The sequence below is a fragment of the Paracoccidioides lutzii genome, assembly GCF_000150705.2.
Source record: "Paracoccidioides lutzii Pb01 unplaced genomic scaffold supercont2.2, whole genome shotgun sequence".
In the NCBI taxonomy this organism is placed as follows: Eukaryota; Fungi; Ascomycota; class Eurotiomycetes; order Onygenales; family Ajellomycetaceae; genus Paracoccidioides; species Paracoccidioides lutzii.
Window position 1 is genome coordinate 380681 of NW_015440948.1, and position 25523 is coordinate 406203.

Genomic DNA, 25523 nt, shown 5'->3' on the forward strand with positions numbered 1-25523 from the left:
TAACCACAGGAGCAGCCAAGATCTCCTGATCAGTACTGGAATTTTCTATTATATCCCGATTATGCGGGGCAGCAAAGGCAGCCATGGCTCTTCGATCTTTACTCGGTTAGAAGAAAAAATAATAATAAAGAACAGAGCGCGTCACAATGAAAATACAGCTGCATTATGAAGCACTCAGCAATTACTAACCATGGCCTGGCTTCTCGTCCGACGGCTTCGGCGCTGATTGAATCGTACCCGATCTGGCCGTGATCCTCTTCGTCTTCTTCTTGCTGGCCTGATGGGGACGTCAGAATCATCGTCAAGTGTGATTGGGCTATTGGCGTGTGAACCCGACGCCTGGGCTTGATTTGAAACGTTTGTAATCAAGTGGCTTTCATCGCTATGATGGTCATCATAATCATCATCATCATCATCATCATCATCACTAACTACTGTCCTTCTGCTAACAGTTGTTGCACTGCTTAGGAGACGGCTTGGTCGTTCAAAGGAAGTGGACGATGTTTGACGCCTCTGACGCCTTTGTTGAATTGCTCTTGTTGGTGTTCTTATGGGCTCGTTGTCCTCGTCGTCCTCATCATGATCAGCATCAGCATCATCTCTATCCTCTTCTGTTTCCTCTTCCTCTTCATACTCATCGTCATCGTCGTCATCGTCAAGGGTGATTGTTTGTCGCACAGGGGGTCTTGTCGACCTTCCGGAGGAAGAGAGATTCTCCGTGGAGTGTCCATCAAGCTCCCCATCGGAAATTACGGTATTCTCATCAACCACTGTAGAATGATCGGTTTCCCCAACCTCTTCTATAGGACCGTCATCGATAAAATCTGACATGTCAGAGTCATGGGTATCTTCATCTTCGCTACGATAGATGTGGCCATGTATTATCGACGATGCGTCGGTATCTTGTTCGTGCTGGTGGTATTGATGCTGATGGTGGTGTGTGTTAAAATGGTTACCTGGAGCATTTACCCCGTAAAACTCGCTCCAGTCCATGCCATCGTCATCAATTGCCGAGAATCCGTCCTCGATATCATCAGCTGCATCCGTAATTGTTATCGAAGCATCATCATCCGTGATGTACTCTGAATCTGTGTATCCCTCGATCGCAAAGCCACAATGCAGACATCCCCCTTCTTCGAGCTCCCAAGCACATCGAGGACACCGTGTAACACCATCCATGACGTCATTTATTGGTTGGTTAAAGCGTACGGCGCATTTGAAACATCCTTGGAATAGACCTCCAGTGGACGGATCTGGATTTTGCCTGTCTATTTCGATTTTCTCAGTCTCTGCACGCTTGTTCGAGAGATGTTCCGCTGTGGTTTCATTATTCTCTAGCAACTCCGCTCGGCTGATAAACATCTGCACGATTTCGCGGATCTAGGCACAGTAAAGTTAGCCTCGTTTGAAAAGATATAGATAACGGAGGTGCGCTTACCAGATACGCTGGAGCAGGTTGGGTTGACACAATTGCTCGACAGTCTGGACATGTCTTTTTCCGTCGATGGCTCACAAACCATTGTGTAAGACACTGTAGCGGATTAGTTACTTATCATGAGTCGATGGACCCCGCCCCAGGTTTGGAGAAATTACACTGTAACAGAAAGTATGCCCGCATGCGAGTGTGAACGGTTCGTAGAGTGGCTTGACACAAACACCACAGTATATCAGAGATCGAATATCCTCAACATGGCCTTGCACGGTCCTTAAAAGCTTAACAGGTATCATTGTCAGTCGTCAGCAAACAACGTCGACATTCTATTACTGCACTTACCCCTGACAAGTCGTGTTTTCCAGATCCCGCAGTTGGGCCTGGAGTACCAATGCCTACTGTAGCAGACATGGTTTCTCACGTCACCAAAATCGTACGCTAAATCTGCACACAGTATAGGCAACAGACTGAGTAATGGGGAAAGTTCTCCTTGATGTTGAAGGCCGGGATTGGCGGAAATTGGGCGGCTGAGGTTGTTGATAAGCTACCTTGACTGAGAGATAGAGCTGTTCTCCGGGCCAAGAATGTCCAAGAAAGCTGAAACGAGAGACGTAATACGGGCTGGCTGCCTAGAGAGACAGTGGTCATGACAGGAGGGGAGGTGATTAGAAGAGACAAGTAACATCTGAGAGCTGTTGAAATATTTCAGGTCTTCTTGACTTAAGCCAATTAATTAAATCGATGGACGTCACCGCGTCGAAGAACTCTCGGGAAGTGGCCCACTTTTTAAGTAAGCATCACGTGATAGTGAATGTCAGGTTGGTAAAATTCACTTCCGATTACACTCATCCACGCACGATCAGAGATAAACTACTTCCACAGCCAAGTCACATCTTCTTCTCATGTTTCATTGTTGATCTTTCTGAGGTTCTCTTGGTTTCACTCTTCATGGCGGCTGGGAAACCGTCATGTTGCTTTTCACAGCCTGTGAAAATAAGCCAGTCATTCTGTCAACATTACCAGATATTTCCTTCAAGTTCTTCTCCAGCTCTTGTAGCTAACAGCTCAGCGCTGACCCTGGTATCTCCTATCATCATTGGGACTCCTTGAAGAGTTGCTGCCACAGACAATGCTGTATTGAAATCAAATCGCGGTTCGATATGCGAGAAAAAGTTGGAACCACTTTTTAACAATGCATAATAAATGCATTGTGGGACAGCCACGAAGGTCACTTTGGTCAAAGAATCGGGATGCAACAAGCAAGGGCTGGTCCAGTAGTTAACCTTTTTGTTTAGACCCTGGCATCTTTTGGACATTTTTTCTGCATATGAAATGGTTCGTTTTCCAAACCAGCGCCATATAAATACCGTATGGTGCCCCACCCCCCCAACTCTTTTGGAACAAATTTGGGATCTTTCTACCACTTATGCACTGTCAGAATGCTACAGTTTGACCGTTTTATCTGAAAGCAATTTACAACTTACATATAAGAACATCTTCTACGTGTCTGATGCTCATAACCTGACATTTGGTATAGGTCTATCGACTGATCTCTGCTCTGCTTTTTGGTTGAAAAGATATTGGTTGCGCCTTTCGACCGCAATGAAGTTGGTTTGGTGTGTCGATATCTGTCAAGATTAAAGCGTTATCCTGTGGGCAAACTTCCCAAAACTCCCGCAAGTCCCACTCGACTATCTCCATATACAGGTGGAGGGGAAGTCAAAAATGCAGGGTTGAACTATATACCATCTCGAATCTATGCAATTTATTTTTGGGTTTTAATGTTTTACCACTGCTTTATTACTATATACTCGCTTATAATCGCAGATAGCGTTTGCTTTTCTGCTCGTTCATGTGAATGCCATGAAGCCCTACGCAACCTGACTTCCATTTCGACCACCCTACTTTCGAGCCATTCAGCTAAATAAACGCCCCGCCTCGTTTCGCGAATTTCGTTCGCAATTTGGTTCCATTCAGAAAGTAACGGTATGACAGAATTAATCGCTGGACCAATTTCGAGAGGTTAAAAACCCCCAACGCGACAATTAATATCCTGCTCCCCAATACAACAAATGTACTTAGGAAATGTTGTTCTGCAACAAGGACGAAAGCAAGTAAACTAACAACAATGCTTAAACCCAACAAGCGGCAACTCCCTCCCACGAGTACTACCCTTCAGGCGCTGTAATTATGCCAATTAGCCGCCCCCCAACATAGTTATTTCTCCCGGAACCTGTTTATAATCATCTTCCTGCAAAAGATTCCACGACTTACTAAGAATTAGCACTAAATCGCTTTCTAAAGCGTGCTTTGAGTTCCTCGGAAACTAAATGGCTATCGTCTGTGTAGCCTTTTGGCACCAGTTCGTCTTCGACCATTTCATTATTCATGTGGGCGAGGAATTTCTCCTGTTCGACCAGGAACTTCTTCATCGCCTTTGTGTTGAAGTTTCTTCCCGCGCGTCTCCTATTGCGGATCTCTTTGAGCTGGATCCGGATTCGTTCCTCAAGCATCTCAAGCCTATACTCAGAAAACTGGAAGTATAGCTCCGAGAGGTCAGATACTGCACGAACGGTTGTTAAAACGGTGTCGTCGCGGATGACCGCTGAGCGCGGGCGAAATGATGTTACCATCGTGATTCTCTCGGTGTTACCCATAGCGCGTAGGGCTTGATGCTCAATATATCGACCTTGGAGTACAACCGCACATCCCTGACACAACACCACTCAACACCCGTGTGAAAACATCCTTGTCCGTTCTCAGAGAACTTACCATCTGCGGCCCTCTGACTTTGAGGATCGATCCATCCCCTTTTCTCACTGCTGTTTCGCCGCCTACCATATTCGTGCAGTCACTGAGCATTGTCACGCAGACAAATGGATAGCTATCTGTATGCCAATCCACGACAGGCATCTCCTCCCCATCCTCCTCAGGACCGGGAAGCTCTTTCTTAGCCTGTGGTAGGACAGAAATGTTGACATGCCCTAACTCCCAGTCCATTGAAGGGACGAGATCGATTCCAGCAATTGTTGAAACGATTCCCAGAACCTCTGGGCTTCTCCACGCATCATAAACAAAAGGAGCATATCTTATGTGCATAATATTAATCCACTGTAAGTAGGGACGAGAGAAAAGGAACGACTTACTTAGGAGCATATCCTCGCAGCTGGCTCTGGGACAGATTGCTAGAGAAGTGATATTTTGCCCAGACTTGATCATTGAGAACCTCTTTTCGCATCTGGAAAATGGCTTCAGGAGAAAACAGCGGGAATGGGTCGGAGACACCAATTGGTGAAAGCCCAACATCGTGGCTATACTCAAGCTCCTTCATCGAATAGACTTTCGATGGAGGAGAGAACTGGAGATGTTTCTGTGGATCAAACCGAACGGATTCCTCAGAGGAAGGGGCGTCCACAATGCCAGTGGTGTCGGATTTTAATACGTTGGCTCCATTGAAGGTGGGAGGCATGTGGGCCGGGGTGGGGGTGAGGATATCTGCTGTCGCCATCGTGCTGCTCTTCGGTGTCTGTGAGTACTTGGCCTTCACACAACTTTTGGTGTTGAGAACATATCCCTACGCCACCGCCGTTCATGATAAGTTGACGAACGATGATAGGCCCCCGAACAGATATGATTCGACATCATTCAAACACAAACAGGGCGTCCTAGCATTTCCTTCATCGAACTTACAATGCGTGGCAAAATCTCCTTATATTCGCTTTTATCAACAAGCAATGTCAAGGAGATGTTTATTTAGTTATTGGAAACAGACAGAGTCAAATGTTCGAGGCGTTTGAGACGAGAATGAGATAGGGGTTTACAGAACTTTCAGTTAGGACAAATGATCCTTCCGCTTGGGGTAAATGAAACAAAGCTGATTTGAAACAGGATTATTGTTGTTGAGGGAGGAAGGGGATATTTATAGTTGTTGGTTCTCTATGCCCCTTTTTTTTTATTTTTTAACACTCGTATTGATCTACATTCTTCATGACAAAAGTGTATTTGCATATGAGAAATGGCCAGGGAACCAGTCCCAGCATTGACCATGGAGTAGATTTTCAGAACTCAAAGCAGTGACGACACATCTTCCGGGAGGCATTGAAACAGATTGTACGAGTCCAGCCCCATTTCCTATAATAGACAGACTTCTTCTGCTCTTCACACTACAAAGGGATCTCTATATCCAGTTACAGTTTTCCCTCGACACCCAACAACCCCAACGAAACCTGTCCAATCTCTGAAATCTAGGTTTGATAATTGTGACATGGAGCAAATCAAAAGATCCCGGGGTCGGTAAAGCTTAACTGTTTGCCGAAAAGACAAGCACATCAAACACATCAGCAGCCCATGATTCAGCCCATGATTCCAGCGGATCACCGCCTAACATGGATATTATTCCTTTGTTTAGTTTGGTATGGAGTCGTCAATCACCTCCCAACCCGTCTGGGTTTCAACGAGCTATGACCTGGGTAAGGTCCAGACCTCTATCGCCGGGCAATTTCGCTGTTCTTACCCAAGCCGCACCACGGATGAACGTCCACGCGCATCCAACATCATTTGACTTTCTATGTCTTATGAACAATTACAGCCGACGATGGCCCCTAAAATTGAATGCGTTAAATTCTTCGTTGACTCATATTCATTCATTCGCAGGCGCGAAAATCCTTGCCAATGTCCAAATTAGAGGTAGAGATATACTCGAATACCATTACCACTACAAGGCAAATAATTAGTTAATGCTAGATGCTGGGTTGGCTCTTCTTCACAACCTTGTCGTGTGGGCGGATATTCTGGACAGAGTTGGCAAAGATATCAAAAATGGCCGCATACCGAAAAAGCCATGTGTGACATTGACTACACTGTCCCTTGGCATTTAGTGCGGAAAAGGAATTTGAGGGTGTTGTTACGAATGAATGACGGTAGTTGTCACTTGGAAAGCAAACCTTGGAATCCTTCGATATCTCCCAAAAACTAAAATAATTATTAGTTATTACTAGGCATTAGGGATAATCATGAAGCAAGCGGAGGCAAGGAATCTATGTACATTCCTGCTTGGACTGTTTTCCTTCCTTTCTTTCCCCTGCCACACAAACCTTCTAGAGAGGACCAACGGAGTGCGGCATGGAAATTTTGACTCAATTTGGGTTGTCGGATTGGAGCCCCGTTACGATCCTTTAACCCCCTCCTTTCGAATTGGCTTTCTAGAATTTACAGGGTAACGGCAAGACTTAACTACCATCCAGAATACGGGAGAAGAAGCCTATTTTTCAGTTCTTCCAAAGATTTTTCCTATGGAAAACCCTCTTGATATCACCATCGGTCTATCACCACACACTCCAGCAAACTTTGGCGGAGCAGAAGGAAAAAAGATAAGCGTAGGCAGCTCAATGATTTAAATACAATATGATCGAGATCTACCCCACATTTTTTCGTTCGTTGTTAACTATTATGTTGGCATGTATAAAAGTAATTATTTTCAGCTCCCTCCTCTTTCTTTATATGTGTGTTCTTGTCCATCTGATAAAAAGTATAGTTGCCATTGTGCCCATGTAAGAGAATGTGAGAATGGGCTATTGAGTGTGCCCCGATTGGATTCACAGGTTAGCATTGCGAAATACTGTATGAATAGCTGACATCGTTATTTCAGATTCAGATATGGAGGTGAAAAATAACATCTAACCGGGGAGCATCTGCAACGCTTCAAGTATGAAGAGATAGCTAGTTACAGGATTCAGCTGCCCCTCAGAAAACAGCTAACCGAATCTGTTGCGATTGTGAACGTTTAATGAGAAAAACCTTAGAATGTTCATTAATTCTCTTCATTTCTTCTCAGTCATCAATCTCTTTTCTACCATTGTATTCTTAGTCGTTTTTGTTGTCCTCATATTTCAGGGCATTGAATTCCTGAGGTTATAACTAAATAGTTACTTCCTTCTAAAAGGAACTCGTTACAGTTGTTGTTTTGTTGATTCATTCCCCTCATTTCAACTCTTCCAACACTGTCAATCGCGGCAACAAATCCACAAAACGGCTACTTCCAGCCAATGATGAAGACAGACTGTGCAATCAGGAAAGTATTTTTTCCCTGATGTCATGAAACGTATTTCTTTCATCTCAATTTGTTGGAGTTGGATTTGATGCCACTCAATTTGCATTTGCTTAGACACAAGGGACAAAATGACTATTGACTGAGTGCTTCGGCCTGTTTTGCCAATTTGCCAATTATAAGTTCAAAATGAAGTCAGGCTTCTCATTTTGTTAATAAATACGGACATTGATCCTATAATGTGGTTTACATACCATCGGACTTCTCCAAAGGCTATCGAAGTTTTACGAGCTTCTCAGAAGATTTCCAGATTTCAGTCCGCTCTCTTGGGAGGCAACCCGGAGTTGGTCCTTCTGACGGGTTTGACTTGCATATGCGCCGCCGTACTCCGTTCCGCTGTGAGATACAAAATGAAAAGAAAAGGATAGGGCCACTCCCTTTTAGATCGCTCTGAGCTTTCTTTCTTAAATTCGGTGACTGGAGTTCTCATGATGTTTTCAGTTATTCAACGCTATGTGCGCGGCGTTCTATGCCTTCTAGCACTCCTTAACTACCTCGAGCCAAATGAAGCAGCGCAAACTACTACGAAAGACCTCTCAAGAGCCCCGGAAACTTGTTGTCAGGCATTAACTGCAACGGTTGTTGGAAATGATACCAAATACAAAGGCATCTGGATAATCGCTCCTCAATGCTGTCAAATAACGTAAATAGGAAGCTAAGCAGTATTTTGGTCTGACATTGTTACATTGAGACTCCACTCTATTCCGGAAGCTCCGAAAACCGAAGATCATGTTCCCACTGAAGGGAATAATTGTCTTTTGCTCCCTTCGAAAGTACATATAAGAGCTGGGGGTGCCTTACTCTGGATATTTCTTTTCAAATTCATGTTGAGATCGTTTGATCTTTCTTTCCATTTATTTACCCAGTTTTCCTCGTTATTTGAATTCTGGTCTACCAGATCCATCCAAGTTACCAAACCAAGGGGAAGAAACGGTCATGATTATGCCTATATTCATTTTCAAAAAAACAAGACCTATATATATTCTATAGGAGACAAGATTATTCTGTGAATTTTATCTCCCAGCCACCAGAATCTATTGGCAAAAATAGGTGTTTCAAATCTCCCATGGTTGAAAACATGTCCTTCAAAGTTTTGCGTACTTCTTCGCTATAATCTGAACGATCAGAAACTAGGTCTCGCAATATTATTTCAAGAGTTTCTCGATATCAGAAATCTATCTATCATTAGCCAATTTGAACTTCTTAATAAACTACTGGTTATATTTAACCGACTGGTAGCAGGATAATGTAAATATTCATACCGATACCCTATGGAGACAAATATTCTTTGGAGACGGAACAAAAATGGGCATCGATTGAGCCCATGCCTATACTGTAGTTCTTGGGGAATTTTCCGTCGGACCCACTGCCAAAATGACGACGATAAAATATTTCCCATGTTTGTGAAAATTTCCAAAGGCTGCTGGCTGTTCACTCTTAGTTGGATAGTCCAGAAAGTCGAAGTCAGAGTGCTATATACGTTCTCGCGATCACTTTCTCTACACTTCCTAACTGCTTCAAAAGGATAAGAGCCGCATAACTTTACATGAATATTTCCGTAAGCTTCGAAAGTAGTGTACAAATCACACGATACGAAACTCTTTCCATTTCTTTCCTCTCTTTTTCTTTTTCTAGGTTTTCTAGTGAAACATGAGACGGGTCCGTTACTTCTTGCTATTCATCTCGTTTTGATGTTCGACACTTTTAGATTTTCAAATATGTTTTCAGAAATTCAAATAATTATAAATTTAAGCAATTCTTTCCCCCTTCATCTGAGATGTTAGCGACCGGTAGGCGCAAAAACTAGCACTAATATGGAATAGCTCATGACTAAACTCAATTTAACCTAGCGGCTCTGTTCTGCGGTTGAGTTTTCCCTCTGGTCTTCGTGTTTCGACGTTCGACCTTTTCCCGTCTCCAACAGACCGGGAGGATTTGCACAGCATGGACGCGGACAAGGTGAAGGAAGAACCCCAGAGTGTCTGGGAGAAGGCGAAGCCCATGTTCACAAAGTTGGTTCTTCTTTTCTGCTCTCTTCTCGCGCAATTGCATTGAATTGGACTGCCCCAGTGCCTCTTCCAAATTTTGGGCGGAATTGAGTCGGCTAATTGCACTCATTTCACTAATCCAACCATTGCATTGCTGCGTCTGCTAATTGCTCTTTATACCTGTGGAGTGTCAAAAGCTAACGGATATTCTTCTTTATCTTTGGAATGTTATAGCAAACCAGCTAGCGGGTACTACGACCCCTGTCAAGATTTCGCGGATCGCAGTATCAAATGCATGCGGCGCAATGGTAACGATAAGACGATGTGTAGCGATTACTTCCAGTGAGTATATTTCCCGTCTAGGCTGTACATTTATCCAATAAACATGATACCTTTGTGTTTGAATGTCACGGTTTCGTTGTTGGCGGGTGCTGACTGGTGCATTTGTTAAGAGCATATCGTGATTGCAAAAAGGAATGGGTATGTGATATTATGTTTTCTTCTACTTGGTTGGGGTTACAAATTCCTTGACATCTTCACTCATTTATCGGAATGTAAACTGCGGAATACACTGGGCCACGCGTTACATATTGCTATTTTATATCTGGATATTATAGAGGGAAGTGCTAAGACCAATCTAACGTATATCTCCCTTGCAGACGACCCAGCGGAAAAACAAATCCTAACGGTTACATCGGACGGTGAATCAAATCCAAGGGCATCAAATTCAAGCCTCCGGGAAAGCGGGAAGATTGCAGCCAAGATAATGACCATCCTGGTTTTTTACAGGACTGAAACTCGCAATCATATCGCAATCATATATCTACATACCCCGCGCGTTACTGCTCATGATACCGATGTTTACTTTATGAACATGAAATATTTTTACTTTAACAACAGAAGAGAGCGTGTTCGATATATACTAGCCAAAGATGCGATGACGATCCAACAATCTTGCAGTCCCCGATAAGACCAAAAGGCCATTTGAACTGGATCGGTGGACGAATAAAGAATGCCTCTTGAGTTATTCCCCTCGTTGACTTTTGCTGGTTTGCAATACCATCGACACCAGAAATCCTTTTTATATTTTTAGTCTGCTAAGGCTGTACGTTGTCTGGGTTATTTTTAACTATCTATCGTTTATTTATTTGTGCACAGCGCTACCCCACATAATAATTATAGACTTCGTTCTTTGGTAATCTAACTCCTCGGAACTTCCAAGATTTATTCTCTCCCTATCCACTTACCATGAGCAAATAATGATTTGATGTCTCTCGACCCCTGTTGGCCAAGGAAACATTTCTACGCGCAATGTAATAGGTCATCTATGTTTTTTCTTGATTTATCGTCTAGGGAATCTTGCCCTGCTAAAATCAGGATTGAGAAGTGCTTCAGACTATGTTTCGTGACAGGCGTCTGTAGTGTAGTTGTGGTGACATCCAAGCCCACGCAGGATGTTTTTAAGTGCTTAGCCCGCCTTTTCTAAATATAGGAACCGACTCTCAAACGTCAATCTAATAATATTTTCTATTAGTTTAACTACCTAACGGAGTTCGGAAGAACGATGCGCACATTTAAGCCATTATCACCCTCAAGCTCTCGTTTCTTTGGCTCTTCTCCCCGAATTTGATGCCTCTCGTCCAATCTCTACGGCACACCCTCCAAGATGTTGGCATTGGCCTCGCAGCTGGGTTGCTCTTTTGTCCGGTGTGTTCAACAGGGCCTCCCTTATCAGGACAGTTGTATATTCTATCCATTCTTTAAACACCACTGCTGAAAGCAGCACATGATGGTTTCAAAGTTGTTGGCTCGTTTTTCTCCTCCTTATATTTGCTGCCTGCTTGGCTCAGGTTTAACAACGTAGTTAACAAATGCATACAGGGGTTAAACGTAAGCTTGCAGGGCTGCGTTTCCAGCATATCTCTACAAGATGTCGAGATATTAATAGCTAACTCCAGTTATATTCGAAAATTATGTCCGAGTACTCCGTAACTACTGAAAAGTAAAACATATTTAGTTTCTCTCGCGGAAGTTTCATAAAATTCAACGATGCAGCTACACTTTCGATGTCTTCCACCCAGGCCCTTACCCACCCGAACTGTTTGCAATGACGGTTCTCCTGGATTCGAGATACGTCGCCCTTAGGAGCCCGCCAAACGCCGGTGTCCTGGGTGTTGTGGCAGATGTGTAAGTTGTTTCTTTTCTTCAAGACTGGGATATTCCGCGGTAACCTCTCTGAACCGACCTTCTCCGTACAGCTTCCTGCTTCTCCTTCTTATTGCATCTTATATTCCACAGTATATTCGCATCAGAAAGCTTAGAAGTACCCATGGAATCTCATTCTATTTTGTTCTGCTTCGCTCCATCTATGCAACAGCCAGCCTTTCGAACTTATTAATGTTGGCTCCTGTCTTCTGGAATGTACAAAAATGCCGGACTACATACTCGCCGGGACGGTGCTTCTCGGAAAATTTAGTCGTTTGGCAAATGGCGGCAGACTGGGTGTTTTCACAGGCAATGTAAGTTATCTCTGACCTACATATCCGAAGGGAATTTTTTATCAACTACTAATTCCTGGATGATAGATTGTTCCTTTACTTATACTACTATTCCAGTCCTCAATCTAATCACCGGCCGTCTTCTTCCTCATCGGAGGACGGGGTGGGGCAAATTCCCGTACGAGAAGCTGCCCGTAATATGGCTGCTGGTGTTACGATTGCCGTTCTTGTTATTTATCTATTTCTCCTTGGCCCTTCCATCGGATTTGTGACATCATACCCAATTCGGGATCCTGGTTACTACATTCTTCTACAGACATGGTCCTTTGTCCTTATCGGAGCCTCGTGCCTACTCGTGATAATCAGCTTCCCGACGCAGATATATCACACATACGCCTTAAAGCGAACCGGAGCGCTAAGTATTCAAGCTCTGGCTATACAAGTGCCCATCTACATTCTCCAGGCAGTATCTCTGGCAACGTGGTTCGAATTAAACAAAAACAGCAACTTCTTGGCGCTCTACCTAGGAGCCTATAATGCTTGGTTCAATATTTTACTTTCCTCTTTCTGGGAGTGCATCTTGCTGGTTACAAGCATGTGCTATATATACCAAACACGAAAGTTGCACGGGCGGGCTTCTGATACTGTGGGGCATCAGAATGCTGACGAAAGTGGTGATTATTTACCAGATGAGAGAACACATCTTCTTCGCGGTGAAAGTTCAAGTTTTACCGCAAGATGATCTTTCGGCTTTGTCAACTTTTCCTTTTATTTTAACTTATGGTTCTCAACAATAAAACCTCCTGTTTTGTGGTTATTTGCATTATTCGTTTTTTGTTGTTTTCATTCCCATGGTATAAATTTATTATCTAACCTCGATATATTGTTGCAAATACTTGGTAAATAGTTACACTAATAATTAAGTCTCCGACCATGATATTATCAAGGGCATACGTCGGCCTAGTCCGAACAAAGTGGCGCATCCTTGTGTGAATGACGCCTTGAGAACTGCCAAAATTTTAGATCTTGTAGCTGAAATTTCAAATTTAAACTGCCTGAACGTCTAAACAATTGGTAAAATTACATCCCCGAATATAGGGTATCCCATTGTATTGTTATCTTGAACTGATCTAGCTTGCATTTTGTAGTTTCGTGTCGTTGGACAGTGGAACCATCACCGGGTAGCTGGAAGCGAACCATGGTTCAAATCTGATAACCTTACCCTACAGCGTTAATATGACTCTACGAGATGAATTGCTATGAACATACCGAGAGAAGAATCGCCAAATTTATAAAAGGGTGCGGGCCACACATTGAAGTTACGTCCTTGGTTTGGTTGAGCTGGTGCCTACAGGTAATCGCTAACCCCTGGGATCCTAATTCTTCCTTTCATATTCTGAAACATCATCACACTATGATCCTAAAAACAGCGCCTTAGAGAGAAGCAGGTCCTCTTCAATCTATAAAACGATTGCTGTATAAAGTGTATCCGTGGATCGAGCAGGTCCTCTTTTCACCAGGCTTCCTCGTCATTGTCGTCACTAACCTGGCACGATTCCGCCTTGTCATTCAATCCCTTTTGCTTTTTCAACTTGGCCAGTTCTAGTTTCAACTTCAAAAGCTCAATGTCATCCTCGGGGGATTCATTATCAAAGTCATCATAGCCGTAATTTCTACTCTGGAGTGCCCCCGTGTTGCGTCGACTGATGCCATGACGCCTGGGTGGTGGATTCTTCCTCGGGCGGCTTCCTTGCATGGATTGTTTTTCGGGGGATGGTTCGTAATTATCCTTTCTAACTTCCTCCCGTTCGGCAAGGATTCCGTACGTGTCTTCTTCCTGGATTCCATGGATGTCACTGATATAATCGTCGAAATGAGCGCTGGTTTGAGCTATGCGGTTGAAATGGGCTACCTTAACCTGAGGTCGTTGAAGTTTGGCACTGTCTTTTCCTTCGCGAAAATCCCAGTTGGCAAGCGCGAGAGCAGTCTGGAAAGCGTTTTTGATCTGTCTACCATTCCAGCGTCGTGAAGGTTTATACTTATTGTCCTGCCAATGCTTATTGGCAAAGCGCCTAAGCTTATCCTCCTCGATGTCGATGTCGCCACCGCTTTTCTTGATATGTTGAATATTCTTTTCCCAGATCTCTTTGGTTGAGATTTCGTCAAGCTTTGGGTAGTACAGACTCATATGAATTCGGGATCTAAACGCCTCATCGAATTCACCAACGCGATTTGTGGTCAGAATGATAACCCCAGAGTAATACTCCAACACCCGCAAGAAAACTACGTATCGATTAGAAAATATCTTTGACACCACCACATTCAATTCACGGAAGCATACCTGAAACGAGACTATTGCGTATTATGTCCCCTTTCTCCCTTTTTGCGAGGAAAACGTCGGCCTCGTCGAGAAGCAATACGCATCTCCACCTATGTGCCAAAGCACAGAATGACTCAAGTGTTTGCGAAACTGTTTCAGCAGTTGTGCCAATATCGCCGCAAGTAATTGGTAATAATGGACGCTTTAATTGGGCCGCTACACACTCGGCGGTAGACGTTTTGCCAACTCCAGGTGCACCATGTAACAGAATGATAAGTCCTCTACCTTTACCAGGGACTGCATCCATTGAAAACGGTTCGCCTGTCCCATCATGTTCTCCGGAGACCTTAGGCTGTTCCACTTGGTTTTTAATTAACGCCTGAAGGATCATTCGATGACCCTCTGGTAGAACAAGATCTTCAAATCTAGCCCGATTCACGCGATCCTCGCGTGCTAATAAATCCTCCACCAAATTGATATCAAGGGGAAGCCATTTATGGTCAAGAAGGCCATATCCATAAACTCGAGGAGGGAGAAGCATCAGGTGGTTATCTGAAACTGAGACTGAGAGTAACGTTCGGAAACCAAGAAGGTCGGTGGATCGGCGATATTCATTTTGACGGTCTTCTTCAAATTTAGAGTCTTCGAAGACGTCTGTAACCCAACTACCGTCTTCTTGTTCTGGGAGTGCATCAAACGTCTCCCTCTTGTCTTGTGGAGTGGACCTAGCGATGGAACCGCCTCCGAATTTCAGATTTCTACCAAAACGATATACTCTTTGTTTAAAATGCTCGACCCCAGCTGCCTGGTCTATCATGATCTCACTGTGCAGCTGTTTGATATCATGTCAATATTAAAATGTTAATCATTGAACTTTCAGTTATCGAACTGGAGAATGAGAGTAATTACCTCGGTCTGTTTAATAAGCCAATTGTTATAGCCCCTCGTGGTTTGATTCCCTTCTTGGATCGTGCTACCCGAGTACTTTTTATGGGCACCCGGAACAAGCTTCACAAAACGGCGTCCTCGCTCAAGAAGGCTTTGTTGTATTTGTTGACTCTCCGAACCGGGGAGAAGCGGAAAAGGTACTAATGTACTTATGGGTTTGGTACCGTTGTATGGCGGAATGGCGAATCGTATTGGTCGGGGACCCAGTTTACCACCATCGAAGTCGATATAGAAGGCGTCAATGATGAAACATGTCATGTCCATGCCAGAACACTTGATAGCATCGCGGCATTTCTCTTCATTCTCCGAATCTGAGTCCCCAATCTGATCGATTATACCTGTGTATACAGCTTTAAAACCACTATCAAAGTATGTTCTCCCCCCTGCAATATTTAGAATTCGATAGGCCTGATGCCGACCACTATATTCATCTGATTTTGAACCAAGGATAATGGCTCCAGGTTTGTACAACATCCATAGATGTTCAAATGGGATCTCTGTGAGACTGGAGTTGGAAATTCGGTGTTTGGCATCAAAAATATCGTGCATGTCTCTGTCCATGAACTCCACAAGACAACGGAGTTGGTTCATTTCTCTTCCTGCACACGAAACTGCTTTCTTGGCATCTTCTATGAGGGAATCATGAGTCCCTTTTTGAGTTTCTCGTTTAATTTTCTCATCTCCACTCAGCTGCTTGGTTGAGCTGGCTACGGTAACGACAGCATCCGGATTATCCTGAGTCAATTCACTCAGCTTCGAGATGACCTGGTCGTAGGTTGCTTCAGCCTCCTTGAGGAACTGTCGAATATCGGACTCGTACGCCACGAGGTACTTGAACGGACGCACGAAGACATTTCGGCTCTCAGTGATGCTTTCACCGGTGAGTTGGCTTAATACATCTAAAAGGTAGGATGAATTTATGGCAAGGCGGTATGGAACATCAAATGGGCTAGTATCAGTACTACTCTCCGTGGCGCTTTTGTCCGCGGAATTTGATAGTTTGAGAGCTCGGTGTCGTTGTTGGGACCTAGCATTTGCTTTCGAGGAGACTAGGAGAACGCTTTGTTGAGGGATAATTTTCCGCTCCCTTTTGATTTTCCGCCATTTCCCTGGTGAAACCCGCTTAATGGCTATTTCTTGAAAATCTGCTTCATCCCTTGGGCCGTTTGATGGTTGTGTAGCGGTGCCTTCGTCATTGTCACCACTAGGGTCATCGATGGTCAGCAGTGTCTTGCGAGTAAATTGTGGTAGATTCATAACTACCCCTTAGCCCTTTGGATAGAAATCAATTCATTTTGACCAGCTACCAACGTCTTGAGAAGCTCCTTCACGTCGTTGCCTGGTGTGGCAGGACCGCAATTTTCACAGGTAGTCGGCAGATCTGCTGTATTATTTTTCCCACTCTGAGATGCAGATGCTGGATGGGACAAGATTCCGTTGTGATCAGGCCCCGCATCAGTATGGGGAAGGTCCAAAGAATCCATCAGCGGTGCTGGATTAGTAGCTAATGTCATGGTCAAGTTTCTCAACAGGCGGTGTTGAGATATCAATATAGAGACTTAATTATTTCCTCTTCTGATTTCATTTTCTTGTATTCGGCATCGCCAAATGATCTAGAAAAAATTTCTTGTGTTTATTATAATAGCTGAGGGAATCTGGTGGTGGGGTCCAGCAACAGAACCCCAGTGCGAGCTATTTTTGCATCAATTTCAGCTACATCCCCGAACTCGCATGAAGCCAAGAGGAGCGATTCGTTTTGGGAATTGACGGAGTGGAGTCTCATGAATTCACAACACATCCATCATCTGGCAACATTTGAATTTCCCCTGCTAGATTTGCGCAACGTTGAGCCTTGTACAGCCGTACTCAGCCTTGCCCAAGGTGATTTTTGCGTCTCCATTCGACATCCCAAGGGTCATAGCGTTGGTCGACGCATGGAGGGGCGGGACAAATGTTCAGAGAATCCATGTATGGTCGTAACTCAGCCTCCTACAGTGTTAGCTTGCATGATTCCAATAACTATCACTTCCGCATGCACAAAATCCAAACATCAACGTGATCTTGCCCAAGAACATCATATATCTCCGAACATTCCCGATTTTACCATATGCTCAGTCCTCGATCCTTAAAAATTGACATGACCTAGGGCAATATCACCAAGAAGCACAATGAGTGATGAGACATTTTGTCGTGATAAACCTCCTACCCGCCACCGCCTTGGCGGGATTGCAGACTTGTATATCCGTAAAAGACTCAAGCGCGATTCCCATCCTGGTTTCGAAGCCATGAGAGAAAATGAGGAGACGCGGAACGAGCTGCTGCGACCACCTGGCCTGGGGGATACGTCATTGTCACCAATCAAAAAGGCAAATGTTGAGGACGCAAACAACGAGCTTGAATCTGATGACGAGGATGATGCAGTGTATGGTGGGGCAATATCCAATACAAATGCTGTATAAACTGATATTGAAGCAGACAAGAGCTGTACATCGATATCGAGCAGCAAAGGAAGCGCTTCAGTGAAGCAATGGAAGCTTACGAAAGAACAACTACCGGGTCGACATTCAAGACCGATGTCACGACAAAACCGGTGCATACATGGGAGGAAGTGTTGGAAGAGGTGAATAAAGCATCAGATCGTTACAACGATGTATCTGGATTTTGGGGGAAGATCAGGAAAGGCCTTCGCAGATTCGGAAAGAACAACAAAGCCTTTGAGGCTTGGGCGAGCCTGTTACCATCCCAATCGCATTATTTCTCGGTCCTGTGCGGAGGAATGAAACTGATATTTGGGGTTTGTGACTATTGATCCCTTGAACTTTTCGCATTTCGCGTATTAATAACCCCTAAGGCTGCAGCACGCCTACATGATCTTCGAAGCGATATAAGCGATGCATTAGCAGAGATTCCAACCCTCATCGCAAGCACACACAAAGCGCTAGGCATATTTAGAACGTCAAACGATTTGCGTCGATGTAGTGCAGCACTCTATTCCGCTACAATAGCCGCCTTACACCTTATTGTCGTATGGTACAAGGAAAAAGCATTGAGTAAATTCTCCCGACAAGGCCTTGAAACCGCAAGAAGCTCAGCCTAACCAGCGTATAGAAAAGCTGCGCCGGAGCATATTCAAACAGGATGCCTACGAGAGACAACTGAGTGATTGTCTTAAAAATATCAGGGAAGAATCCAAGCGTTTTGAACAAGCTGCTCAGTTGTGTTCCTATGAGGCAATCATGAACACGAAGCAATTGATTATCGACCAGGGCGATGAATCGCGCAAGCATCAGGAGATTATACTTGGGTATTTTGATCAGTCGAGAAACGAGTTTTTTGACTTCCGGAGCAACTTCATGTTGGCTGCTGGTAGTGTGAATCGAGAGGTCCGCTCGATAGGCAATGAGGTCTCGCAGCTGCGTAGAGTGCTTGCCGGATTTCTCAGCAGCAATTCTCGAATGGATTTCAGATCGCAGGATGGTTAGTTCCCCCCGCCCCTGAGCAGTTCAGGTCGTACATTTTGGCTGACTTTGGATTAGTAAGAGGCCCGATGCTGCCGTTACGCAGGTCTGTGTCTGAGTCCGATCTATTACAAGGTACAGGAAACCTAGACACCTTTCCCCCATGACCAAGCCCACTTACCATGACAGATTACCTTCTTGCAAAAACTGAACTGCTTTTGGGTTTCGATTACAAAAGCTCTGCCGTTCGCCACGACATAGAAACCAGCCTTCAAAAGATCTGGACCTTACCCACACCAGACCAAGATCGTGGAGTTGCAGTAATGCAATCGCCAAAGCTGCACCAATGGATCACTAATACCAATTCTTCAGCTCTCTTAGTCAATTTTAATGGTTCCAAGAAGACAGCATCGACATCCTTTATTTCCGCGAAACTGACGCATTCGATCCTGTCAGACGCCATGGATCCACATTACCCAAGGAATATATTTCCCTTATTCTACCTTTGCGCACAAAACATGCGTCAAGATGATCCGAACTTCGGGGTCAGCAGAATGATGCGAAACCTGATCAGCCAACTACTCGTCGCCTATCCTGACTTCACCATGAGCTTTCTGAAACATATACAGCGTGCAAACCAGGAAAACATCAATAGTCTATGCCAAACCTTCCATATGATGATCGCCCAACTCCCACCGCATGTGACGGTCTTCTGCATTCTTGATTGTGTTACTGTATATGAGCAGAAAAGCTCGCTGAGGGGGGAAGGAGAATTTGTGGTCAAAGAGCTCATGGAAATTGTGAATTGGACCCGGGACCATGGATGCAATTTCAAGGTTTTTTTGACCAGTGCATGGAACAGCCACGTCTTTTATAAGTACGTGCCGGATGAGAAGAAATGTGTTATATGGTTGCCGGCCAAGGTGCCACCGAAGGGTGGGTTTACAAGTATGAAATGGAATTCCAGCGTTGCTTTAGATGTTGCTAAACTGAGGGTTTCCTAGTGGCCCGGTAAGCAGTGTAAAACAGAGATATCAGAGGTACCAGATAGGTAACAAAAAGAGAGATCAATCGTTGTTTAGTACCAATGGAGGTTTAGCTGAATCCACAAAGAGAAGAAACACGTCAGGCTGTCGTAAAACTTCTTTTAATGTTGTTGTTGTCTTCTAAATGAAAATTTGACATGCGCGGCTAGCAACCTCGGTAGAAATGGCGCTAAAAATAAGCGGGCAAGGCGGGTAATTGGCGCCGACTTTGTACCTTCCCGCAGAATTGCGCCGGAGCGATACATAACATATAATAGTGCATGTCTTTAAAACGGCACCACGCAATCCTCCACAGCAAAGCTCCCTACACACTCATAAGGCAGCCCTGCCTGGCCGGTCCTTACCATGTCAGCTACCGCCGTTTTCGAGCGTCGGAACAAACAGATCCAGGATGCCATCGATGGTCAGAATCTCAAGCAGGCCCTGCAACTCTGTGAGAAGCGGCTCAAGAGGGGCGAGGATTCACATTTCCTGAGGGTTAGTTCGGAGTTGGCAGAATTGAAATATTTTAAAAAATCAGACGTTCATCTGTCATTAATGTCCTCTGGATGTATATAGGCATGGAAAGCACATATCCTCTTCAGCCATGCTGACGACGTCCATCGCCAACGCGGCATTTCCGAGACGCTCAAGCTATGCCACATTGAACCACCAGTTTCCGACATAGATGCATTGAATATGCTATATACTACTCTAAAGAGCATTGATGAGCATGCGGAATCTGCGCTCGAGATATGGCAGAAAGCGGCAAAGGCCAGACCCCAAGCACTCGATATCCAATTGAGATGGTTCACACTGGCGTCAGAAGTAGGCGACTGGAAAGCTGCACAGAAGGTCCGGAGATGCAAAATCCCTTAATTCATTTTAGTATTGGATTTATACACTGGGATGCGTCCCTTTTACAGTCGATTTCGAAGGCAACTGCTGACATTTGCCGTCCCTAGGCAGCTATGAGCCTTCAAAATAACTTTCCGAAGGACCGCAAGTTCTATTTCTGGGCCATTTTCATGTGCTACCTAATCAGCATAGACCCAGCGAATTCGGAAACAGATCGTAAACTCTTCGGCACACTTGCCTACCGCATGATATCGAAAGCTGCGGCCAACGTACCTAGTGACCCGGTATGGATAACTACTTACCGTCATGTCCTTCGCTCTCTCAATAGACCCTCGAAGCTCATTAAAAATTTTCCCCTAATGTATAGAAAGAGTTACTGAGCCCGCCTAGAGCAATACAAACCTCCGAAGAGCTCTTCCTATTGATCAAGATCTTCAACACACAAGAGAGCTACGAGGAAATTGTGCATTTACTCAATAGCAAGAATTTGGGCGTCGAATCACGCATTGCTCAGAACGATTGGTCATTTGTCAGCGCGAAAATCGCAAGTCTTGAGAATGCTGGGCTATGGGATGAAGCGTTGTCGTTTACACGGGAGTTACTTAGTCTTCCAAACGACCTAGCAAATGGTTCGACAACTGCGGCTGCTCAAGAAAAGGATGATTGGCTAGTTTGGAGCCTTCTCCTTAAGTCAACTGAGAAGTCGGAGAAAAAGGAGTATGTAATGACGTTGAATGAGGTTTTGTTGTCTACTGCAGGCTGATAACCTTTTTCTCTTCCATTTTTTCAGGACAGCACGAGAAACCCAGATTTTCATTGAGGATTACATCGAGAGGCGACCAAAGTCACGGAATGCTCAGTTGGCCGGTCTTGACTTGGTTGAGCAACGAATTGCGACCCAGGAGTTTTCTATGGGAGACCTTCTCTCAGCATGCAAAAAATATTTTGACCGCAATAGTAACAAACTCTATTGTTTCCATGACTTGCGCAAATATTTAATTAAACTGGACCTCTCGATGCAGGACGAATTTCAAGCTCATGTTTCCCAAGCTGTTGTCGCAGGACAAGATGAGGATGATAAGAAACAGGTTAGGAAAAATGTATACCCGCCTTGGTTTAAAGATGTTGACCCATTTATATAGGTTACCGACCCTTTCAAGGGCGTTGCAGCTATTAATGCACTCAAATTTGAATACTGTTTCAAGCTGTCATTCGGTGGTGACAAGGTATCAGTACAAAGGGCGGAAGATTTTGTCTCTCGTTGCCTCCGCATTTACCGGAGCACTGAAAGACCTAACGAAACCTCTCCATCTACTATAGAGAGCCAACCCAGCGATGACCTGTGTATTTTAGCTGTTATGGGACTAATTCGGCTTCACGAACCAGCCTTTGGGACCAATCCCAATGCCCCCCCCCCTGGCGTACTGACCCAAGCTGCCGGGCTCATCGAGAACCTGCTTCTTAAGTCACCCCATAATTATGAGGCTCTTCTGCTCCTAGTTCGAATCTACCTCCTCCTTGGTGCAGGATCATTAGCTCTGAAGACTTTTTATAAATTATCCGTCAAGCAAATGCAATACGAAACAGTCGCACATAACCTCTTTACTCGCCTGGCCTCAACACACCCCAACGCTCCTCCCCCATATGAAGGGTTGGAGAAAAAGGACCACGATCCACAGGCTACCATGAGACAGGCTTTGATATTTTATCGAAACTCAGAGACTGCGACGACTCTTTCACGAAACATTGGCCTGGAGCATGGAAGCTACCTCAATGTAGCTGGAAGTATAAAGTTGCAGAATGACCTGAAGAACAGTATCTGTCGAAGGATGTGGGCGTTGGAAACGCGGAGGATTCAGCGGCTGGTTGGCGGTGACCCAGTGGGACAATATGATCATATTGGTATGTCAATATTTCGTACACTATCTCACATTGTTTCTCCTTAACTAACACGCGATATTTTACTCTCAGTCTCCAATACAGACCCAATCGTTGACAACCGAAACTTCGATGGCTTCATGAACTGCGAACTCCCGGGCAAACTTAGCTTTGAGGAGCGTGTTCGTCTCGGTCCCAGGCCAGGCGTAAGTGGTTCAATCCACATTCCTGATTTGAGGTGATGATAGTAGATAGCTAATAAATAGTAGTCTCATACCGTCAAAGTCATGACTATCACCGACACACTATTCAGTTTCCTCAACAGCAACCTGTCAATGAAAAAGACATCATCTGCCCCACCATCATCTCCGTCATCCAAAATCGACTTATCCCACTATCTCGACCTCGACTTTGGCCTCGACTTCCCCCTTCCATTAACCGAATTAACGCCCGCCGAAATCGAAAATGCAAACATCCATCTCACCCTGCTGAAAGTCCTCGCAACACTTACCACAGCCACGACCTCTAAACAATCTTTCACACCCGGAACCTCGATAACCACGCATTTCACGACTCTCGAAGACTTCCTAACCCAAAAGTCCACAACCCTAACCCCATCAACCGCGATCCTCCCCACCTCCATCACACTCTCCCTAACCTCCAGCGCCCCTTCCTGGCTCTATTTACACAACACCATCTCCCTCCTCGAAACCTTAAAAGCTATCACTCTCTTCATCGCCTACATCTCGACATCAAAGGCAAAACTTCCTACCGAATTGGCGAAACTCGTTCCCACAACAGAGAAACTCGAATCCCTTACAAATCTTGTCAGACAAATCGTGGAAATTATTCGGAATAACACATGCTTTTTTAAGATGCAGATTGCCGAGTCAGGGATGTTGGGGGAGTTAGTAGAATGGGTTACAGGTGGACATGATTGTGAGAAGACGTTTAGTTTGGGTGGTGCTGGCGTGGAAGAGGTTAATGGTGGCCAGGGTGGAAAGGAGGTTGGAGTTGTTAGGAGGGAAATTGAGGAGTTAATGGATACGGCATCTCTGGAGTTGTTTTGTGGGTCGTTGATGGAGAGTTGGGATGATGCTCTTGATGGGGTTTTAGTTGTGTGCGGGCATTTAAGTTAATCATGATGCATCTTCATCTAAAGGGGAATTTTGAACTCTATTAAATGAAATAAATAAATAAAAGGAAATAAAAGGAAATTATGCTTCTTTCATTTTGCTCTATTCTTGGTATTTGGATTGTACTGAGATGTGATTTGTATTTGATTTGTGTGATGATTTGTAGGGATCAGATATATGCCTAATTAACATGATTGGGGAAATGGAATTGGATGGAGTTTAAAATATTCACTTAAACTAGCTGATGGGAATGAGGAGAGGTATAAATCCACATCTGACTTTGATTGAGAGAAGCATGAGAATACACAACCCCATTCTCCCAGCGCATATCCGACAAACGTACATTATTTAATTAAACATTACAAGGTACTACGGTTAGGTATACGCCATATACCAAGGGGCAAAACGGAGGTCCTCGCTCTAACCTATCCCAATGATTGATTTGACGTCGAATTTTTTCTCAGATAAAGTTTACCAGAGAACAAATCAAGAATAAATAAAAGAGACGCAAAAATCATGACCAAGACTCCCATTTATCAAAATATAAAAGCTCATAAAAAGGCACGCAGGTTCGTAGGCTCTACCCTCCACCTACGCCGTCATCTATTTTTGCTCTGTTCCCCATCCCATCCACATCGGACACAAAGTTCTAACCCATTAGTCTTGTCGTCCCTTTAGCAATCGTTTTGTGACTTTGTCCTTCTCTATGATGTAAACATGCGCTCCCCATCCTGAAAGAGCATCTCTATCAACCGCGTTCAATAGGGCTTGCGAGATGGTCTCAAAGAGGTCCTCCGGTCCCTGTTCCGGCTGGTTAGTGACGAACACACTCTGCAATATATATACATAGAGTTACACAAGCCCTTTCAGAAGCGAAACGGATTAAACATACAAGATCCGGCTCCCACAATCCCTCGCAAGTACCAAATAGTTGTTCACTTGCAGTACCGCTAACAATAAAGTCTTTCGCAAAATCAATGCACCCGATACTATCAAAACCGCATATAAACGGCTCCCCAGTTGTATTATTTATGCCCGCCAACACAGGACTGACAAAGTAAGGCCCAAAACGTTTCTCGTACAAACTCGAGCTGACGAGGTTAGCCAGTGTCTGGGGGGAGATCTGTCGTTCCTCGCGCAGGCGGTACATGTTGACTTTGAAGCGGAGGACGTCTGAGACGGTGGAGACATCCGTAGCCAGGCCCGTTAGGCCTAGATACGTCGAGGGGGCGTAGTTGAAGATCTTGGGGAAGTTGTTGGAGACAGTGAGGGCTTGGAGACCTAATCGCAAGTCGCAGGCTATGGCGACGCAGTCTTTGCCGATCATGGCCACGCAGGCACCGCCATCTGTTGATTCGGGAAGAGGGAAGGGTTAGAGGGATGCCAGCCGGATCATTGGGAGTATTGGGAGGGTAAACAAGGACATACTTATGTCGAAAACAGAGCTCTGTTGGCAGCGGAGTTAACGAGAAGCTGTCTGTTATTGTATGTGGTCTGGAGCAGCTTACCATTAGTGCAGGAGTCAAAAAATCAGTTTCTAAATAACACACTGGGTATCTGGGACGTCTATAACAGCACAGATGTCGGCAACCTGTTGTGGGGAAGAATTAAACAGGGTTGGCGGTGGTGGTGGATGTGATATTGGGTATGAGTGGTAGAGGAGTTAACGTATGGGTAAGAAGCTGTTCTCTCTCTCCAGGTTGCTGGACAAACGCGTTGAGCTCGGACCACCCGATGTGGTAAGCAATGCGTTTGTTGCGTCTGCCTGCGCCTGTTATCAACGGTTAACTATATCCACCCACCATCACATCTGCGGAGCACTCCATAAAACGATTATATATAAAGGTCGGACAGGAGGATACATAAATACTTGCAC

General features: G+C 44.7%; 9 protein-coding genes across 9 annotated transcripts; 5 read left to right on the forward strand and 4 right to left on the reverse strand.

Moving 5' to 3' along the window:
- Positions 1-174: 174 nt before the first annotated feature.
- Positions 175-1843, reverse strand: PAAG_00755 (hypothetical protein; the record flags this gene model as incomplete). The annotated part of the gene is made up of 4 exons (XM_015844125.1): positions 175-1380; positions 1439-1531; positions 1594-1713; positions 1775-1843. The coding sequence occupies 4 exons, from the start codon at positions 1841-1843 to the stop codon at positions 175-177; spliced, it is 1488 nt and encodes a 495-aa protein (XP_015700906.1).
- A 1862-nt stretch (positions 1844-3705) lies between these two features.
- Positions 3706-4940, reverse strand: PAAG_00756 (hypothetical protein; the record flags this gene model as incomplete). Its single annotated transcript, XM_002796851.2, has 3 exons — positions 3706-4143; positions 4205-4520; positions 4579-4940. The coding sequence occupies 3 exons, from the start codon at positions 4938-4940 to the stop codon at positions 3706-3708; spliced, it is 1116 nt and encodes a 371-aa protein (XP_002796897.2).
- Positions 4941-5817: 877 nt separating this feature from the next.
- Positions 5818-6165, forward strand: PAAG_00757 (hypothetical protein; the record flags this gene model as incomplete). The annotated part of the gene is made up of 1 exon (XM_002796852.2): positions 5818-6165. The coding sequence occupies one exon, from the start codon at positions 5818-5820 to the stop codon at positions 6163-6165; it is 348 nt and encodes a 115-aa protein (XP_002796898.2).
- A 3317-nt stretch (positions 6166-9482) lies between these two features.
- PAAG_00758 (hypothetical protein) lies at positions 9483-10212 on the forward strand (the record flags this gene model as incomplete). The annotated part of the gene is made up of 4 exons (XM_015844126.1): positions 9483-9550; positions 9761-9868; positions 9979-10006; positions 10186-10212. 4 exons carry the CDS (start codon positions 9483-9485, stop codon positions 10210-10212), a joined length of 231 nt encoding a protein of 76 aa, XP_015700907.1.
- A 1421-nt stretch (positions 10213-11633) lies between these two features.
- PAAG_00759 (hypothetical protein) lies at positions 11634-12766 on the forward strand (the record flags this gene model as incomplete). The annotated part of the gene is made up of 3 exons (XM_015844127.1): positions 11634-11713; positions 11785-12045; positions 12142-12766. The coding sequence occupies 3 exons, from the start codon at positions 11634-11636 to the stop codon at positions 12764-12766; spliced, it is 966 nt and encodes a 321-aa protein (XP_015700908.1).
- Positions 12767-13537: 771 nt separating this feature from the next.
- Positions 13538-16806, reverse strand: PAAG_00760 (hypothetical protein; the record flags this gene model as incomplete). The annotated part of the gene is made up of 4 exons (XM_002796855.2): positions 13538-14307; positions 14366-15176; positions 15254-16496; positions 16556-16806. The coding sequence occupies 4 exons, from the start codon at positions 16804-16806 to the stop codon at positions 13538-13540; spliced, it is 3075 nt and encodes a 1024-aa protein (XP_002796901.2).
- A 654-nt stretch (positions 16807-17460) lies between these two features.
- On the forward strand, positions 17461-19754 carry PAAG_00761 (hypothetical protein; the record flags this gene model as incomplete). Its single annotated transcript, XM_015844128.1, has 6 exons — positions 17461-17714; positions 17768-18086; positions 18144-18342; positions 18401-18769; positions 18829-18885; positions 18940-19754. The coding sequence occupies 6 exons, from the start codon at positions 17461-17463 to the stop codon at positions 19752-19754; spliced, it is 2013 nt and encodes a 670-aa protein (XP_015700909.1).
- A 387-nt stretch (positions 19755-20141) lies between these two features.
- Positions 20142-23650, forward strand: PAAG_00762 (hypothetical protein; the record flags this gene model as incomplete). The annotated part of the gene is made up of 8 exons (XM_015844129.1): positions 20142-20273; positions 20355-20630; positions 20741-20917; positions 21001-21350; positions 21424-21721; positions 21776-22535; positions 22605-22717; positions 22781-23650. The coding sequence occupies 8 exons, from the start codon at positions 20142-20144 to the stop codon at positions 23648-23650; spliced, it is 2976 nt and encodes a 991-aa protein (XP_015700910.1).
- A 654-nt stretch (positions 23651-24304) lies between these two features.
- PAAG_00763 (proteasome component PUP3) lies at positions 24305-24974 on the reverse strand (the record flags this gene model as incomplete). Its single annotated transcript, XM_002796858.2, has 2 exons — positions 24305-24448; positions 24540-24974. The coding sequence occupies 2 exons, from the start codon at positions 24972-24974 to the stop codon at positions 24305-24307; spliced, it is 579 nt and encodes a 192-aa protein (XP_002796904.2).
- Between the last annotated feature and the right edge of the window lie 549 nt (positions 24975-25523).